Genomic DNA, 18,286 nt, shown 5'->3' on the forward strand with positions numbered 1-18,286 from the left:
ACTTAGTTCTTTATTTTATTAGAAAGATGGCAAACAGGGGCTCTTAGATGTTGTTTGTAGGGTTGTAACACAGAAATTCCACAAATGGGAAGTAAATGATGATGGATCCTATTATATAATTTCATTCAATGAATGACTATGAAGTTTATAAGACAATGCAGGAAGAACCAATGGGTGCTACCTCCCTGTACAACCACAGAGGGATACTGTAGTCCACATTATTCCACTGGGTTCTGGGGGCAGAACTGGGGAAGAACACATAAAGAACAGCTGCAGAGCATTCACTTGGCTCACAGTGGTGGCGACTCCCACAGTCACCTGGATCTATCCTCATGCTGCCTACACTTGCTTTAAAGGTGATGAGTCAGGGATGTGCAGCTGCTTTATTGCGCACTAGTTGCATGAAAGCTCTGTGTTGCCTGCAAGCCTCTGAACCAAGGTCCCTTAGATCAAAGGACAGACTGCAACAGGAAATCACAGAGGGTCTTACCTTCCTGCACAACTCTAAAAATTACTCCCCAAAAAGGCAAAAGCTGAAGTTTCATCTTGTGCTGTATCATCCACTCCACCTCAGGGGAGGGTGAGGTTGGAGCAAATCTGGCTTCTGAAACACTTGCTGCTTCTGTTAAGCTTTTGCCATAGATGGACATGAATTGGAGTTAAATTTGCTTAATTTAAGATCACCTGTTCTCAATGAAATCGATTAGTGTCTAGCAGGGCAAAAGGCTTAGAGAGCTCAGTGGGAGCAAGAAGAGTTCTTTGCTGAGCCAAAGGTTTTTTACACTGTTGAGAAGTTACTAGAAGGATTAATGGATCTGTGCTACAATGTTAGGATCCCCTTAATCACTTCTTTAGTTTCTGCTAGAATCTTACTGATTTAAGGACCTTAATTCTAGAGGTAAGTTTTGCAACTGTTTTAAGGAGGCTGGGATTTAACTTTTTTCAACTTTCATGGTGCCTGCCATCAGAGCATAGTAATGACGCATGAGAACGCATGATCTCAATGGTGCATGTAACATAAAAGTCATAAGAAAGAAATATTTCCCTTCTCACCTCACTAGTCCTTGCACCATTACATTTTTTGAGGAACTAGAAAGAAGTCACCCACTCCTTTTTTGTATCGAACAGTATCCCTGTGTGCCTATGCCCATTTGTTACAGTCATTCTCCTTTTTAATTTTATGAAGATTATTATTTGTATCTGCAAGTCCCTTTGATGAATCTGCCTCTTGGCTTTATTTGCTGGTTTTGCCTGTCAATATTGGGCCAAAGTCTTAATCAGTATTGATTTGCACTGATTTTGCTAGAGACAGGCTGACTTTTGACTGCTGAGTTGCTGGATGCTTAACTTTATAATCATTTCGGCTTTCTTCTTCATCCTTCTTTTAATAAAGAGAGGATTAGTTCATTCTTTTCAGAACATGTAATAATAGGAACCATCTTAAGGCATTCCAATCACAAGTCCTGTAGATGCTCAAATTCCTATGTTTTTAACAACAGTTTAGCATATACTGTAATTCCTTATGGAGCAAAAGAAGTTCATGGTGTGTTACACTATGTTATCTTCACACCCTGATGCAGCACTCGAGCTAATGTGAGATGAAAATGCAACATAATGTGATTTGAAAAAAATACTTCTTAGTGCTCACCCACAGAGATGGGGAAAGGAAATACATTTCCCCTATTAAAAATATTTCCCTGTTACCTTATTTACTTGGAAATTGTGAAACCACCTAGGAGAAAACTGGGTGGAAAGGACCACAATGCATCCTGCATTGCTGTTTGAATAATTTCATTAATTCACTTCATTCATTTTAAAGCATCTTTATCAAAAAGATATTTGGTTATGATTTTCCCCTTTTTTTTAACTCCTCTTTTCCAGTGCTCTGGCTTTCCTCCAAGCAGGAGGAGAGTTCCAACTCATAGCAGATGTAGACCATCCCCTAAGACTCAGGATCAATCAGACAGAAGGTCACTCTTCTCCTTAGCATCTTAAGATTGACTTTGGTTTCAAAGCCGGTTTTGTGTTCTGCAGACCCATTATTTACTCAAATAAGTGCTACAAAAGCAGCCACAGTCTGCCTAAAAATGAACAAAAATTGATTGAGTTTATACTCAAATGTAAACTATTCATCACAGAGGAATAAGGAAAAAAAGAGGCTCCTGGTGCTGTGACGGAGTTAAAAGCAAAAGCTCCACATGGTAAAAAGGGCAAGTGAGAAGAGAGGGTGAAGAACAGGTGGCAGAATGGAGACAAGGGGAAAGGGTGACAAAACAAGGGGAGAGGAGTATTGCAGGCAGAAGCTCAGACCAAAGCAGCACGTGCAGCCCCAGCAGTGTGTTTGTGGCACTTCAAAACAGGTCTGACTAACTTTCCGAGATAGTAAAAGCAGAGTGGAAAGAGAAAGAGGAGGCGTGACAGCCTGTAGCAAAGAGTTGGAAGAGAGTTGAGGAGAAAAGCATAAGGCACGCTCTGGTTATTTATACGGTCTCCCACACTTCTCTCTTTGCAAAACATCCTACGGTACGGTTAGTTGGGGAGGTATGAAGAGCACAAGTAGATGCAATGGTTTAAAGTTGCTGATATATCCAGTGACTAAATACTTTGATTTAGGACATCTGTGCTCTGAACAGCAGGTTTAATTCATTTATAAAACCATAAAGGTGCAAAGAAAAAATCCCCAACCCCCACAAACCCTCCTGTTCAGTGTAAATTGATAATAGAAGTAATTTCTGTATTGCAGGAACTTCAGATGCTCAGCTCCTCAAATAGGAATCAAGATGTTCTAATAGTAAAACTTGGCCCAAACAGACTTGTATTTTAAGTACTTTCCTTCACATTTCTATTTAGTATCACTGTTTTATGGAATAAATGCACATCCTTGAAGTTCAGATACAATGAACTTCAGGTACACGTTGGGATGAAACTACACTTACTGTTCTATATGACCAAAACAAGGAAACAAACTGAATTCATTCTGTCTTCAGGGAAGTTACCAGTAACATAAATGGGTCCAGTGTCTATTTATGACTTTGCAGCAGGTTTAAAGGTCTCCTTTTGGGAAACTCTGTGTGTACAGCTCCCTCTGCTCCATGAGCAGGCTTCCGTCTGCACCTTGGGCTTTCTGGTCTCAGTCCTTGGTGCACAGGCTTTGTGGGCAAGTGTTGTAAGGGGCATGTGTTGCTCTTACTTGTATTGAAATTGTTGGCTAAAACTGTACTTTGGGTTGTAAAACTCCATTCACTGTAGCTGCTCTGAAGTTGAGAGATGCACACTTCTTTCTAACTGTTTCAGTAGTTGCTTAACAGGAACCATTTGTGATATAGTACTTGATGTTTTGAACTCCTTTCATACACCACGTTCTTTTAAACATTCCTTGAAGTTGGTGGGACCTGACAGCTTGTTTAGTCAAAGGCTATCTAGAGTGATCCAAAGGATGGCTCAAATCTTAACGCAAAGGGGCATCCTTGTGGGCTCATGCCATATGCAGCAGCTTTCCCATTGGAGAAGAAATTGTTTGTCCCTTTGTTTGGGATGCCTAAAGACTTCTTCACTGGGAGACACAAAGCTTTGCTGAAGCTAACTGTAGGTGACTGGGCAAAATGAACCCCTCAAAGTGTCATCAATGAACGCCTTGATTTATGCACATGTACTGTGTCTTGCAAACAACAGATTATCACAAATAATGAATGACCTTCAGCAAACAGAACACCAGATAATGATGTTGGCAGACATAGAATTTTTTGATAGAGATAAACTGTGTACTTTTTAAACTAGATGTATTTAAACTGGAGAATGCAAAGCACATGCTGCCGTCCTGAAAGAAGCTGCATAAGGGGCTTTAATCTTCATTTCCCTGATGCTGAGCTTGTGTATAAGTATCCTACTCTGCCTCATAGAATCCCAGACTGGTCTGGGTTGGAAAGAACCTTAAGATCGTTCAGTTCCCAGCCCCTGCCATGGGCAGGGACACCTCACACTAGAGCAGGTTGCTCCAAGCCCCTGTGTCCAACCTGGCCTTGAACACTGCCATGTTCTCTGGGCACCCTGTGCCAGTGCCTCAGCACCCTCACAGGGAAGAGCTTCTGCCTTCGATCTAACCTGAACTTCCCCTGGTACAGTTTGTACCCATCACCCCTTGTCCTATCACTACAGTCCCTAATGAAGAGTCCCTCTCCAGCATCCCTGTAGCCCCCTTCAGATACTGGAAGGGTGCTATGATGAATGCTCCTTTGCTGCTATGGAGGAGACAAGGCACAGCTGATGGGCACTGTGTTAGTGGCAGAATGGTCAGCAACCATTATCTTAGCAGCCTCTCTGGGCTCCTGTGGACTAGTACAACTGAACCCTAACATAATTGAGAATCTGTCCCTACATGATCTCTTAAAATGACAGGCATATGAACAGTCTGGTTTACCTTTAAAGTTGGCAATAGTTAATTGAGAGAGACGTTAATCAATACTTGATGCAATTTAAACCTGATGCAACCAAGTCGTCTGTCTCTGGGATACTTTCCACCAGAGGTTTGCAATCTGCCTAGGACTCAATGGTATTTTGATGAGTAACATTTCTAGCAGGCTAATTTTCTAGCTAATTATCATCAAACACCTAGCCAGACTTTCTGCAATGTTAGATAGGCTTTGAAAAAAATTAATAAAGAGAATAAATCCCTTCAACCACGGGCAGAAGGGAATGACAAATTCATCACTATACAGATTCTCAAGTCTTCAACTTGTGGTTCATTACAATATGTGGGTGGTAAAATACAACATCTTATAGTTGGTAGGAAAAATAACTGATTTTGAAACTGAAAATCGCAATCTGCAGATAGAGCCCAAAATTACATAAATAACTGAAGTTGGAGGAATTTTAAATGGCAAACTGTGTTCTCTTCCAACTGAGTATGTTTTGGCCAAAGGGGTTCTATGCGTTTTGGGGTTTGAGTGCTTTATTTCAACCTTAAAGGGAAATAAAAAATCAACAGCCCTATGACATAGTTTACCAAAAAATTAAGTTTTTTTTATAGAATTTACATTACCTTTTTTTTGCAAGTATATTACTCCTATTCCAAGACACTTTGAGGTTCTAGCTAGTCATAAATATTTCTCATTTACTAGTCCCCTCTTCGTTTTGTTCTGTGGAAGCAGTAGGAGATGGAGGTAGAGACTTAAGAGGAAAAACAGTCTCACTAGAAGCAGCAAAGCCAGCTCCGTCTCCCTGCCACAGCCTGCACCCTTCCACATTAATCCTGCTGACACCAAAGCTTGTCCCTCGCAAGATTACAACCTACATCTGCAGCAAGTAGTACTTGCTCAGTGTCACATTACTCAAGCAGTGCAAAATCAGCTCCAAGGGAAATTGTGTTACCATGGCTTTAATGGGGGGAGCTCATAATCCTTAAATGGCTGGCATGCACTTGCAAAGCATAGAACCCAAACCCAGAGATGACAGTTTAAGTATATGATGGGAAAATAACAAACAAGCGTAACAAACAGATGGGCCAGCCAGTCTGTTACAACATGGTTCAACTGCAGGTCTGGCTGTGTGTGTGTAGGGGGATGCTCCTTAGTCAATCTTAATTGTCATAGCTCCATTGACTTTGGTATTTACAGTAGTTTTATATGATGAGGACTAATTTCTTCTGTGATTGAGAAAGGATAAAAAACAAAAAGGCCTTTTAAATCCTTTTCTAGCCAGTGACGGTGACACAGGTTCCCTCTGCAATAGGTGTGAAATGACAAGTCTGCATCTACCTATGATCTCATCGTCAGTATTTGACAAGCTTAAAAAAAAAAGAGCCCTGTTTTGGCTATAGAAGCTCTGGATGTAGGTGCTATGAGGCACGGGGGAGGGATCCTTCAAGTTTTGGGAATGTTCGAAGCAGAAGTTTGCTGTGTGGGCTAAAAGGACTATATATGTCCCCTTCTCCGCATCTCCATGCATCCCAGCCAGGTGGAGATAGCTCTTTCCTCCCCTGCTGTGGTGGCTGTACTCCACCTAAGTGCAGGCATTCTGCAGGAAGGTGTGATGCAGCTTAGGCAAAAGTTGCTGTAACAATAGATTATGATGCAGTTAAAGTAAAAACTTGCATGTCTAGGTGCTGCAATGACAAAAGGGATAACTGGTCCAGATTTGCAGAAGGAGCTTGGCTGAATATATTCTTCAAACAAACAAGTAACACCCCCTCCCCCCCCCAACCAAACACCAGCAAGAAAACATGAAGACTTTTAACCTTTTTTTTTTTGTTATTGTTTTTGGTTGGTTGGGTTTTTTTTTTTGTTATTTTTACTTAAGATCTAACCTTGCATGTGACAAATCGCGCCCAGCATAATACAGCACGTTTTTGGTGAGGCATACACTTCAGGGTTCCATGAAAGGGGTTGTTTTTCTGTGTGAGACTTAAAGGTCTTTTACAACCTGGTTGATACTATAATACTGTGTGCAATGATAGATGGGCCAGAGAAATGATAGCATTGTGTGTGCAAGACACTTGTCTAGGAAAGGTATCATAAGGGCAACTGGTATTTGGGGGCTAGTGGTAGGTAAAAAGAGGTAGAAGTAATAGTTTTGGAGGCAACATAAATAAAAGCAAGAAATTAAGTTTTGAATCTGATCAAAATCTACAAATTCAGGCACGAGATTAGATAATGTAATCTTGGTTTATTTGTTGGAAGAAGATTTATTTTATTAAAGCACAGTGCTATATAGCAGTAGTCATTTTCAGTGGCAATAAGATGGTCTGCATCGATGGGTAATGTTTGTGATAAAGGGTTAATTTCCAGAAGGAAACTGGTTTAGCTCAGATTTATTTTTTATCAAATTGACTCTGCTTGATTTGCTGTAGTGATCTAATATGACCTTGATTAAATTAGAGTGAAAATGATGATGCAGCCTGTTTGTGCTATTGACAATTGCTACCTTAGGCTAGGGTGGCAGTGAATTAACGCCTTGCCCATATTTTGCAAGGACCTTGGGTAGGAATTAATTCCTCCTATTCATTTCCCCCTTGCCAAGAAGGTAATAACTGTTGCTGATTGTAAAGGTAGCTGTTTCTGAAGCAGTAAAATAGGCTCAAAAGAGTCCAAGACAGATGACTAGCTTGCTATCAGCCTAGCAGTTTAGCAAGGGCATAGGGATGTCCTACAAGTCATTCATATTATCTAAGTTTCAGTTCTTGAGCCAACAACCAAGGTTGGAGATAGTCTTTATCCATCATCTGATACCAACAGCTGGCGGCTACACCCACACCTGACACTTATAAGTGGAAATCAGATTTCTTCTACGGAGTGTATAGGTCCTGGGTAAGAGTCAGCTTTGTGACAAGGCAGGGAAGAGATTTTCTTGAGCTGCCCCACAGAAAACATAGTCAACATTTTGTTCTTTTTGCCCTATTTGCTGGAAGTTATAGTACAAAAGACGTACTGGTTAGTGCTTTGGAAGCTTCTACTTCATTTCCAGCCCAAGCACTATGTTATCTTACAGCAATTATTTATGGAAGGTAAAGCACCATAAAACAGTGTTTCTCCAGCAGTATTTCTTGCTTATCTTAAAATATCCAAGTTAATTACCTGTGTCTGTTGGTGTTGATGGCTGTTATAAACCCCAAGTTATAGTTGTGGTCTGCTACACAGAGCACTGTAAAGACCTGAAGAAGACAGTGGCCTCTCTTAGAAAATTATGTTAATATATTAAAAGGCTGTAATATTATTATTTAAATAACATGAACAATAAAATATTCATTTTTGTGTACTATAAGAACTAAATAAGAAGATGTCTGTTAATATAAAATTCATATGTGCTCTTACACAGTGAAACAACTCATCCCACCTGTAAATTGTCACCTCTAAGCAAGCAAAGAGACAGGCCTCTGGGAATGCCGTGTGTTACACCTATGCCAGGGAGAAAAGTGTTCACAGTATAAAATCAGACATGGTAAGTCTATTCTTGTTTTGCTTTTAGCAAAAACTAAAAAAACCCTAAGATTTCTCTGGTAAAGGTGCCTACCAAGTTGGCTTTGCTTTTGATGAGGCTAGCATATAGCTCCCATCAGTTGATATGGTCTTCTTTTGTAGTGTTGTCATTAGTACTTTCATAACAGACAATGCAATGACTGTCAGATTTCTTTGTTTGGTCACAGGGCACAGCTGAAGGTGTTAAAAGGTGCTAACCTAGCCTAGAACTGCTGGTCTGAGCCATGAGAAGAATGAGTGTATTGTGGACACAAAGGCTTAAGTACACTTAAGTTGAGTTAGCACCACTTATTGTTATTTCTTCTAGGAAAACATGAAGCCATTCTTTTATTTCTGAACTACTAAATAAGACCAATCAAAACACATCATGTTTGTTTGCAGGATGTTAATCTGGTGGCATTTTTCTCTACAAAACAGTAATTTAAAAACCAACCAGTAGCCACAGTTTATAAAACGTATGTTTTGTGAGGGATTTGCAAAGCTATCAAAGTTCAAACCAGTTCTGCGGCAACTACAGACATCCATAGTAGAAACTGGTAGCATGCTGTAGATCATTCAACAGGCCAGTTTACCTTGTCAGGATCTCAGGAAAGCAACAAAACTACAGAAACCCTGGAAAAAAAATATTGCTGATCTCCTACTGATGCCCCTGCTGCTGTTGGAAGGGGTGAATTCACTACTATCCCTGGTGTAGTGTTCAGGGCCAGGTTGGACAGAGCCTTGGGTGACATGGTCTAGTGTGAGGTGTCCCTGCCCATGGCAGGGGGTTGGAACTGGATGACCTTAAGGTCCTTTCCAACCCTAACCAGCCTGGGATTCTATGATCTGAATGGAGAAACACTTGCTGTTGCCAGAAGTTAGGTATGTAGTAAACCTGTTCTCTAATAGCTTGGCAGTCTGACTTGTTGGAGATTTGGAGACCTCTGCACTGAGGAAAAATGGCTGGAAGGTAAGTTTGTACGGACAGCAGCCAGTTGACATGTAGAGGAATCTCTAGTGAACTGGGTATCAGTTTGTCCTACTTCACTGCTACATAATGAAATGCCTTTTTTCAAAAGGCAGACCTTACCCTTGCCAGAAACTTGCTGCCACATGGAATACAGAAGAGGCAAAGAATGTAATGGAGAAGACCTGAGCACAAATGGTCTGATCCTCTAAAACCAAACTTGTTTTCATTCTTCTCATCCCAGATGTGCGTATGCCTGGGAAAGAAGGAACACCCCTTCCTTCTAACACCTGGGGCTGAGAGAGATGAATGTGACGCCCCCTTCCACCACCACAACTATGAGATATTGATATGTATAACTTTAGAGAATAAATGTAGAGGGAAACAACACTGAGGCACGCATGCCTTTGGAGGAACTATCCCATGCGTCTCAGCGCTGAATAAAAGCATACCTACTTTACAACTTTAACGAGTTGTGGAGTCTATCCACTTATCAATATGATTTCAAGTTTTCAAATCCTATATTTGACTTCCTTTTGTTTTGTGTGCAGAAAGGCTGATTTGATCTGATGTAACTTTATGGCTGCCCAGTATCTCTAAAACTAAGTCCAGCATACTCTTCCTGTAAATTATTTTCAGCCTTCTCTTCCCCAGGTTCAACGCTCCCAAGTCCCATCTTAATCTGAGGTCTATAGCTGCTTTTATCCAGGGAAGACTCATAAATGTGGACACTTTTTAGTTTAAACACTCAGATTTCTTGACTATTCTACCTAGCTAAGGACCACCAGCATGGGAAGCACATTAAGAGACTGAAAATAATTTGAGGTTCATACAGGGAAAAGACTCTCAGACCAGGGCAAACCCAGGGCATCAATTCAGCAGTTCTCAAGCTTATTAATAAATACAGGGTTTGTCTACACATATCAACATTGGAGACTGGAGGGGGGTGGGGAAGCAGACAGATTTTTCCATCCCCTAAAATATCCTAAAGAAACATTTGGTGGAATTTAAATAGGAAAACATTATGTTATGCCAGAAACAAGTTTTACTTTTTAATATTTTTTTGAATTGCACGATAGTAGTTATCAAAAGATGTTTGTGGTGTGAAAATATGTGGGTTCTTTCTTGATGATTTTTTTTCTTCCTCCAAGATGATCATGTTGAAACTTGTGGTTCTTGCTACATCTAAAAAAAACATGAAGCGGTTTAGGAGACAAGCTCTTGTTTACGCTGACACAGATGGCTGGAATAAATTAGTGGACTCACTAAAGAACAGTTCATTTTAGTTTAAAATGCATTTGGACACTTCTCAAAACTCACATGGTGACCATTTTCTGTTATTTATTCATCTAGTTGTGCTTTACGATTCCATGCCCAAAGGCTATGTCTGAGTAATAGTCAGAGTTTCCTCTTAATGGACTTTTATTATTATGTATATCTCATTTGTACTCCTGTGCTGCGGCCAACCATGGGTTATCCTGTGTAGCTACTCTTTCTGGAAACTGGTGCAAATCCAACTGCAACCAAGCAGATTAGAAAGACAATGTAAACTTCAGTACTGTGAATGTTCTAAATTGAGCATTTTCCCTAAATCAGTGAAGAAACCCATGAAGTTGTAACTACATACTTCAACATCAGTGCTGCTACATAGAATCATAGAATCAGCTAAGTCGGAAAAGACCTTCAAGATCATCAAGTCCAACCTTTACCCCAGGACTGCCAAGTCCATCACTAAACTATTTAAGTTTAGGAGAGGCTGTGAGAGCAAAGCTTCTCAAATTAACTCTTCAATTCCAATCCCCCCTGGACTGGATTAGGATGAGGGAGGACAAAGCATAGCACTATTACTCTATGGGTCTTCACTTATGGACCATTCAGCAGCACCGTCTTCCTCACACTTCAAATTTTTCACATGTACATGTTTCCTCCTTCAGTGGAGTTAAGACATGCAACATGTGTCCATGTGTCTTTGCAGTTGATGAACCTGGCACTCTAATCAGCAGAGCTACTTCTTTCAACTTTAATAGTGCTTTGCATTGTACTGGCAAAGTCACCACCGTTACTACTGCAACTCCTAGCATAAGGGAAGAAATCAATCTAACATCTGAAAAGCTGTTGAGAGCCTTCAGACGTAGCTTGTCATCTTCATGGAATTTTCTTGCTAATCCCATTTCTCTTGGACCTTTTGTATACTGGATATATCATCTTTACACTGTTGTACTCGAGAGTTCATAAGCCAAACTGAGATGTCAGAAGCAGCAAGTAACTAAAATAAACTGTCATAGTGAGGTGCTCAAAGGTAAAGAGCAACCTGGGTTCACTTCAGGATTTCGTGAATCCCATGAATTTGACAGATTAAGTTGCTTAAGTGTTGTGAGTAATCTGGATTGCCAAATCAGATGCCGGGAGATGCTAGCTCTGAGACTGTAACCATCACTCTTCATCACATACAATGAGTGAGGAAACTGGTCTGGGAATAAAAAGTATATGATCAAAGGCCCAATGTCCAAGTTACAACTGCACAGCAAATTGAAGTTTGGAATGTCCTGTCTTTCTAGTGCTTGGACTGATGTGAATCAGAGGCAGTTGTGAGGCAGAAGTGGGGACTTGCTTGTATGGAATGTCAGTACACGAAGACCTTTAGGCTCCCTAATACATTGCTGCCAGAATTTGAATGCCAAACTTTTAGAGTTTACAGTTTACCCTTTTAAACTTGCAGATTAACTACTGCAATGGCTGGCAGAGGAATCTTTTCTTTCAGATTGCAGGTTGTGTTTCTGCAACCATTTGAATTCAAAGGGCATGGCCTTGCTCGCTGCCTGCTGCCCAGCTCTGCCCTTCCAGCACAAGGCTGTTGCTGCTGTGGTGGCAGTGAGTGCCTGGAGGCTCTCAAAGAAAGTTCATTTGGAGCTGTTTCTTTGGCATATGAGCAAATTTTACCTGAAGAGCACAAGGAACAAAAGGTTAATGGCAATTTTCAAAAAGCTATAACTCAACCAAGCCTTCACAACATTTCATGCCAGAAATGAAAGGTCTTTAGCATCACTGCTGTTTCTGCTGCTTTCAAAACCCTGCTGAGGGGCTGCAGGGATGAAGGGAGGTGGTTAAGAAAGAATAAAATCAGAGGCTTAGCACTTCTTCAGGGGAAAAAAGCCCAAACTATATTTAGGCTGTGTAACATGACTCTTATTAAAATTTCATATAACTTCTGCTTTAGAAAAGTGGGAATACTTGTGTTCTTATGGATGTTGTGCATGTCTCCCTATTTGTGCTCATTTATCTCGTGAAACAAACTTCAGCTGTACAGATGCTCAGTGCTGATAAGAGCACTATTTGCCACAGCTGAGAGTCCAGAGATCAGAAGGCTGATCCCTCCCAGACTGCTGGGGGAAGCTGGCAAAGTGCAGCAGGCTGACACAGACTGGCTGGCTGCCACGGTTTGCAGACAGTAAGTTGATCCCCAGGAGAAATGTGTGGAAGGGGAAATAAGAGAAGCCCCCTTTACCTAGAAACACAAACTGGGAGGTTTTCAACCACAAGGGTACGGCTGAATCCCATTCTCTGACCTGTACTTACTGGAAGAGTAAGTCCTGCTTAATTTGGATTGGAAATTGCTATTGCCATAGAATTTAAATGGTGTTACTATTTACTGGCTCTACATGGCAAAAAATCCTACAGGTGGCAGGTTCATTTGGCTTGGTAGAAAACATGGGAGGAAACCAAGGATTTATAACTTGCAAAGCAAAGGAGAAGAGGTGTGTGATGATGCTTGTGAAAAGGTAGAGGTTTGGCCCTTAGTGCCATAGGTTAATGGTGGCCTTGGAAGTGCTGGAGTGAAGGCTGGACTTGATCTTAAAGGTCTTTTCCAACCCAGGTGATTCCATGATTCCTCAAGAGGCTGTTACCTTTAACAGCTGAAAACCAGGCAGGACACAATGAAACTGGAGAGTCCAGCGACTGCTGCTAGTCTCTTCCAATGTAGCTGCTTCTCAGGAACATATGGATGCGAACTGTGGACACAAAGTACTTTATTACTTCATATACACAAAAACGTTCCTTGTGCAAATGACTTACAGGCCTAATGCACTTGTATAGTCAATATACACACAACTAAACTCCCCAGCTAGCATTGGAGACCACTGAGGTACTCAGCAGTGTTGATACTAATGAAATGAACCAAGGACTCTTGGATTTGTAGGAGATATGTACTAGCAATGGAGGGAATCCTGCTTCTGGTTATTCTGCCTACACTTGAGGCACACAAAGACCACACTCTTATTTCTCCACATTACCAGGGAAAGTCTCCATTGGACACCTGGAAAGAAAGGGCTCATTTACAGAGATGGGAAGAAATAAAATACTTAGAAAGCAAAGAAAAATTTCCCTTCTATTCTGTAAAAGGTATTCTGGAGACAGGAAAGGAAGAGAAAAGGCAAAACCTGTTCCCTACTGCACCCAAATCAGTGTCCAGAAGCTACTTAAGACTTTGTCAGGCTTTTCATAAAGTAAGTAAGAATGGGAAGTGCCCCCACCCCTTTTTAAACACTTTTTAAGCTGTAATAAAGAAGGGAGAATGAAAGCTAACTGGATAAAGTGAGTGCTGTAAAGAGCATGTTAAAGACCAGATCTGAGAATGCAAGAAGTTGTCTGGCATGCAACTAGGAAAAATCAAAGATCGGTCTTCATTAAAGCTCCTCTATTGCGAAATGGGAAGAAAAGCTCTCATATTTTGGGGGATCATGCATGTGGCTACTTGGAAGTGCTGTCTAGGAATCAATGTTATGGTGTTAGCTGGTTTCTAAGGTAGAACTTCTGGGTATGTTGCAGTGGAAATGTATATTTTGGTGATACCCAAATATTGTGTCTGTGGAACTAAATGACTGCAATGTTTGGGTGCAAAGACTTAAGAGAGACCTGACGGTTAGCCCTGAACCTCCTTCCACTGTGAGGAAGCGAGGTGAGCGGTGGCGGAGGCGGCTGTGGTGTGCGTGTGCACCGAGATGGGGCTACAGCGAGCCACCGGGGCACGGACACCCGCCCTTTGGGCAGCCACAGCCGAGCCCCAGCCTCCCCCTCCGTGGCCGCTGGCGGGGTTTCGGTGAAGCGCCGCGCCCGTTCCCAGGGCCGGGGCCGCGCTCGATCCGCTCCCTTCGCCCCTGGTCTCGCCCCGGCCCTGCCCGGCGCGGCTCTACCCGCCCACTTGGGCGTTGCTGTCCGGGCTGTCGGCTCCGCCTCCACCCGCGCTCTGCTCCACTCCGGGGTTGCGGGGAGCCTGGGGAAGGCGGTGACGTTGCGGACACCATGGCTCGTGTGCTGAGCCGGGACACGGTGGACATTGAGGTATCTATGCGCCCTTGCCGGGACTGTGCGGCTGGCGGTAGCGGGGAGGGGGCTGCGGCTGCCGCCGAGCGGAGGAGGCCGGGCCGGGAGCACCGGCAAAGTTTGACTGCGTTAGGAAGTGCCTCTCCGCTGTGGCCGCTGCGCACCGCCATGCCGGGGCAGCCGCGGCCCGTGGCGGTTGGACTGGGCACCGCTCTGCCTCTCGCCCCGGGCGGTTGAGGGATGTGAGGGGTCGGCACCCAGCGCCGTCCCCTTCTGTGTCCCTCCGCGCCGGGCAGGTCGAGGGCTGAGTCTGAGCTCGCCCGGTTGCCGTGGTGCGGGAAGGCTGCGCGGGGGCCGTGTCGGTCCCAGGGGCCCCAAGGGCTGGGTCCTCTCACCGCGCCTTGACCTCGGAGGGGTGCAGGCCCTCAGCTGCTCCCCGTCCTGTCATGGGCCATGAACCGTGTCTCCTGGCAGGAAAACAGTTGCTTTGGATGCTGAACGGGGTGGCAGGAGTAGCACCCTTGCTGCCAGTGGCTTCCAGACTTCACAGTGGGATTTACTGGTTTTGCACGGTGTTCTTTGCTACAGATCGGATTGGGAGCTTGAAAGTAGGGTCTGGACACGGCCTGATGTAAGGTGGAGTGGAGCGGAGCCCAGGGAGTGCAGTGTAAGGTGGTGAAGTCCTGCTGGTGGGTGCCAGGTTGCATGCTTAGGACTCAAAAGTAGCTTTCTCCCACCTTGTACTTGGCTATAAGCTTCAGTTCTTTTAGAGAGCCGAGTAAAAACAGTGATGATAACCTAAGTTGTAGCTTGATAGTTTCCTACCAGCCAGACACAACTTTTTGCTGTGGTATCCCTTTAAGTTTAAAGTATTAGGTTTAGTTTTACTGCAGCTCATTGAGTCATAACATGCAGATGTGCACAGCAGCAGCTTGAATACACCTCTAGGTCACTTCTGACTGAACTTTAACACAGTGAATTCTCATATTGATTTGTTTTGTGTCCAGTGCGTTTCCTATCTGATCTGTTGCTCGAACTGTGACAGATGTCCAGAAATGCTCTTATAGATACTCTGTTAAAATGGGAACGTGGAATGGATTGGAAGAATGAACTATCATAAGTCTTCCTGGCAGTTAGGGAGGCACTGTGATAAGAAATCAGTCCGGTCTGTTACTATCTCAGTGCTTTCAGAGCAGCCAATCTGGGGTTTTTCTGCAAGTGATGAAGTTCATTTCCCTATGACAGAAGTTGGATTTTAGCAGGACAGACTTTTCAGTACTTTCTTCCAATTTTTAATGCAAAATATTGCTGGGATTACGTTGTTTTCATTTCTGTATATGTATGGCTCGGATTCAAAGAGCAGTATGTTACTGTAGCGTCACGTGTTGGTGATAGTATGCAGCATTATGTGATTTAGGAGAGTAACTGATGGAGTCTGAAAAAGGCTGATACTCACTTTGCTCTCAGGTTGAAAATAGAAACTTTGCTCAGTATCTCCCTGTGGTTTTGTTTTCAGCACTCATTGAAATCAAGACAGACCACTTCTAACCACATGTATTGTCCTTTCCCCAGCTGCTGGAATAAATTTAGTCACTGTATGGTTTGTCTCCCAGATGACTATGTCAACATTTATTGATAGTCTAATTGCAGTGCTTGTTGCTGGGTTTTGGGTTTGTTTTTTCCCTGCATGGGACTTTTTTGGGGGGTGGAACTAGTGTATTTTCAATAAATCAAGTATTTTATCCTTCTATTTGAAGTAGAAGAGTGTATTTGAGCCAAGCCTATCTAATAGTAGATAAATACTCTCAGAAATACGCTTTTTGAGTGGAGAAGTCCGTCAACATGAGCACTGGCAGTGGAACTTCACTATTTTGGTCACTTTCTTGGCTATGGTATAAAACATGAATGAAATATTTCATGAATTCAGTGGTCAGCATTGCAAACACGGTTCATATGATGAAACTAGTAAGCATGGCCTTTGGAGGCTTGCTACTACTTTATCATTTATTTAGATAGTTAAGGCTGGATGAAAAGACTGATATTGGTTAAAAGGGGGAGGCGGTCTGAGCTAGAAGTAGTTAAACTCACAGCCAGTTCTCCAAGTTATTTAAACAAATGGAAGTCCCAGGAAGCTGTCCTTGAGGAATCTTGTCCTCCCTTGGTTGTCTTAGCCAGCAGCTTCATCTCCTGAGCAAATGTTCTGGCCTAACTCAAACAGCTGAAGAAATTCCACAGATAATCTTGTTCTAAAAGTCTGCTTTCCAAATGGTGGAAGATGAGGAGGTTGTGATTAAAATCCAGGGTCTTCTCCAAAATCTACTAGGTACAAAAAACCCCACCCCAAAACCCAACCCAAAAACCAAACTACAGCAAAAACACTTCCCCAAAACCCAAACCAAACAAAGAAATCCCCACACTAACCACCAGCTCCCCAAAACCCAAATGCTGCCTTTGTTTAAATCTGGTCACCTCTATCAAAATGTCCTGCAAATATTCCCTGGGTGCAGGAACAACGATGTCTGCAACTGCCTGACAGGAGGCTGTAGTGAGGTGGGGTTGGTCTGATCTCTGCTCCCAAGGAGCAAGGGATGGGACAAGAGGAAACGGCCCCAAGCTGCACCAGGGCAGGTTTAGATGGAGCTGAGGAACAATTCCTTCCCCAGAGGGTGCTCAGGCATTGGAACAGGCTGCCCAGGGCAGGGCTGGAGTCACCGTCCGTGCAAGTGTTTACACACTGTGGAGATGAGGCCCTCAGTGCCATGGGTTAGTGGTGGCCTTGGCAGTGCTGGGAACGGTTGGACTGGATGAGCTTGAAGATCTTTTCCAACCCAGGTGATTCTGTGTTTCTTTGATTCTAAACTCTAAGCAAAAGGAAAGAAAGTTCATTTCGAAATAGCTCCAGGTGAAAGTACTTGGGTGGATGGTGCAGGGACTTGTCTTGGTTTTTTTATTTATTCCATCTCTAAAGCTTCATAGGAAATGCTGAAATTATGGACTGAGGACAGCATTCCCTTTCTAACTTGTAATGTGGAACTGTGTTAAAAGTACATTCAAACTCCAGATAGTGTTTACAGGCTTCAGACATACCTCTCTCAGTGGTACTCTGGGGAAGTAGGTTCCTTCCCCCCCCCATTTTTAGCTGATTCCCTACTATCATTATGTGGAAACCGTACATAATTATATCTGCTGGAAACTTCAGGGTTCTTTAAAGAGTTAAATTTGTCAGATCAAGTGCTCTGAAATTAATGAATGGCAAAACTGTGAAGTACTGAGTAAATCTTAACTTAGTTTGTTGTGTTCATGCAGGATAGCACAACCCTGAATGACTTATTTGCTGTTGTTCTCTGTGTTTTCCTGACTGGATTCCAGGCTTTCTCTGCAGTCCTTCTGGTCATCTCATTTGGTTATGGATAGTTTGGTATTTCAATTTGATATTTTGGTATTTCATTGGGGGGGGTGGGTACTTTCTAGCTCTTTGACATCCTGTCTTATAGCTGGTGAGAGTGGGTCTCTCAGGGTCTCTTGTGAGGGCTTCTAAGCAGAGCAGAGATGCTTTGCCACGCTGTCACAAACCTGAAACATTGCCAGTGAACTAACACACACCCTGAACATAACTGAGTGTGAAACAGCATTATCGCTCTTACAGTAGGAAGAGAGTATGTTGGCATTTCACGGATCTAACCTTACCTCTGAATCATCTCCTGCATATGTTTAAAGGGAAGTTGGGTGTTGATGAATGGGTAATTCCTGGCTGGGCCAGCAGCTGTGTGCCTAGCATGCTGTTAAAGCTGTTCCAGATTGTAGCACTGGTGCCTGACTTGTGAGGATAAAAGGAATGGTGTGGAGGGCTTGAGCCATATTCTGAAATACTGGAATTACCTGGGTAGATTTGTGGTGCTTTCACATACAATATAATGAGCATCTTCACTGTAACTTTTTCAGGCTTCATTTAGCTTTAGAAAGTATCTTAAATCACATCTTTTTGTTTGAAAAGCTATACTAAAATTAATCCATGTATCTTATTTGGTGTTCCTTTAGAAAGCTAACA

General features: G+C 42.8%; 1 protein-coding gene and 2 long non-coding RNA genes across 4 annotated transcripts in view; 2 read left to right on the forward strand and 1 right to left on the reverse strand.

Annotated features, from left to right (window-relative positions):
• Window positions 1-788: 788 nt before the first annotated feature.
• LOC133226020 (uncharacterized) lies at window positions 789-10,843 on the forward strand. The gene is made up of 4 exons (XR_009729359.1): window positions 789-898; window positions 1,882-1,970; window positions 7,810-7,932; window positions 10,068-10,843. It is a non-coding gene; the product is annotated as an uncharacterized LOC133226020 (long non-coding RNA).
• Window positions 10,844-11,726: 883 nt separating this feature from the next.
• Window positions 11,727-13,742, reverse strand: LOC133226028 (uncharacterized). The gene is made up of 3 exons (XR_009729364.1): window positions 13,126-13,742; window positions 12,822-12,926; window positions 11,727-11,856 (listed from the first exon to the last, which is right to left on the reverse strand). It is a non-coding gene; the product is annotated as an uncharacterized LOC133226028 (long non-coding RNA).
• Window positions 13,743-14,063: 321 nt separating this feature from the next.
• The window catches only part of DPYD (dihydropyrimidine dehydrogenase), a 361,213-nt gene continuing 356,990 nt past the window's right edge, over window positions 14,064-18,286 (forward strand). For both annotated transcript variants that reach the window (XM_061379095.1, XM_061379096.1), the window contains exon 1: window positions 14,064-14,256. In XM_061379095.1, coding sequence (XP_061235079.1) covers window positions 14,218-14,256 — 39 coding nt within the window. In that variant the 5' untranslated portion in view covers window positions 14,064-14,217. The remainder of the gene's footprint in view (window positions 14,257-18,286) is intronic.

The sequence above is a fragment of the Neopsephotus bourkii genome, unplaced genomic scaffold (assembly GCF_033783945.1).
Source record: "Neopsephotus bourkii isolate Nb327-2 ecotype Australia unplaced genomic scaffold, CSIRO-AGI_Nbou_v1 NB_1768, whole genome shotgun sequence".
Classification (NCBI taxonomy): domain Eukaryota; kingdom Metazoa; phylum Chordata; class Aves; order Psittaciformes; family Psittacidae; genus Neopsephotus; species Neopsephotus bourkii.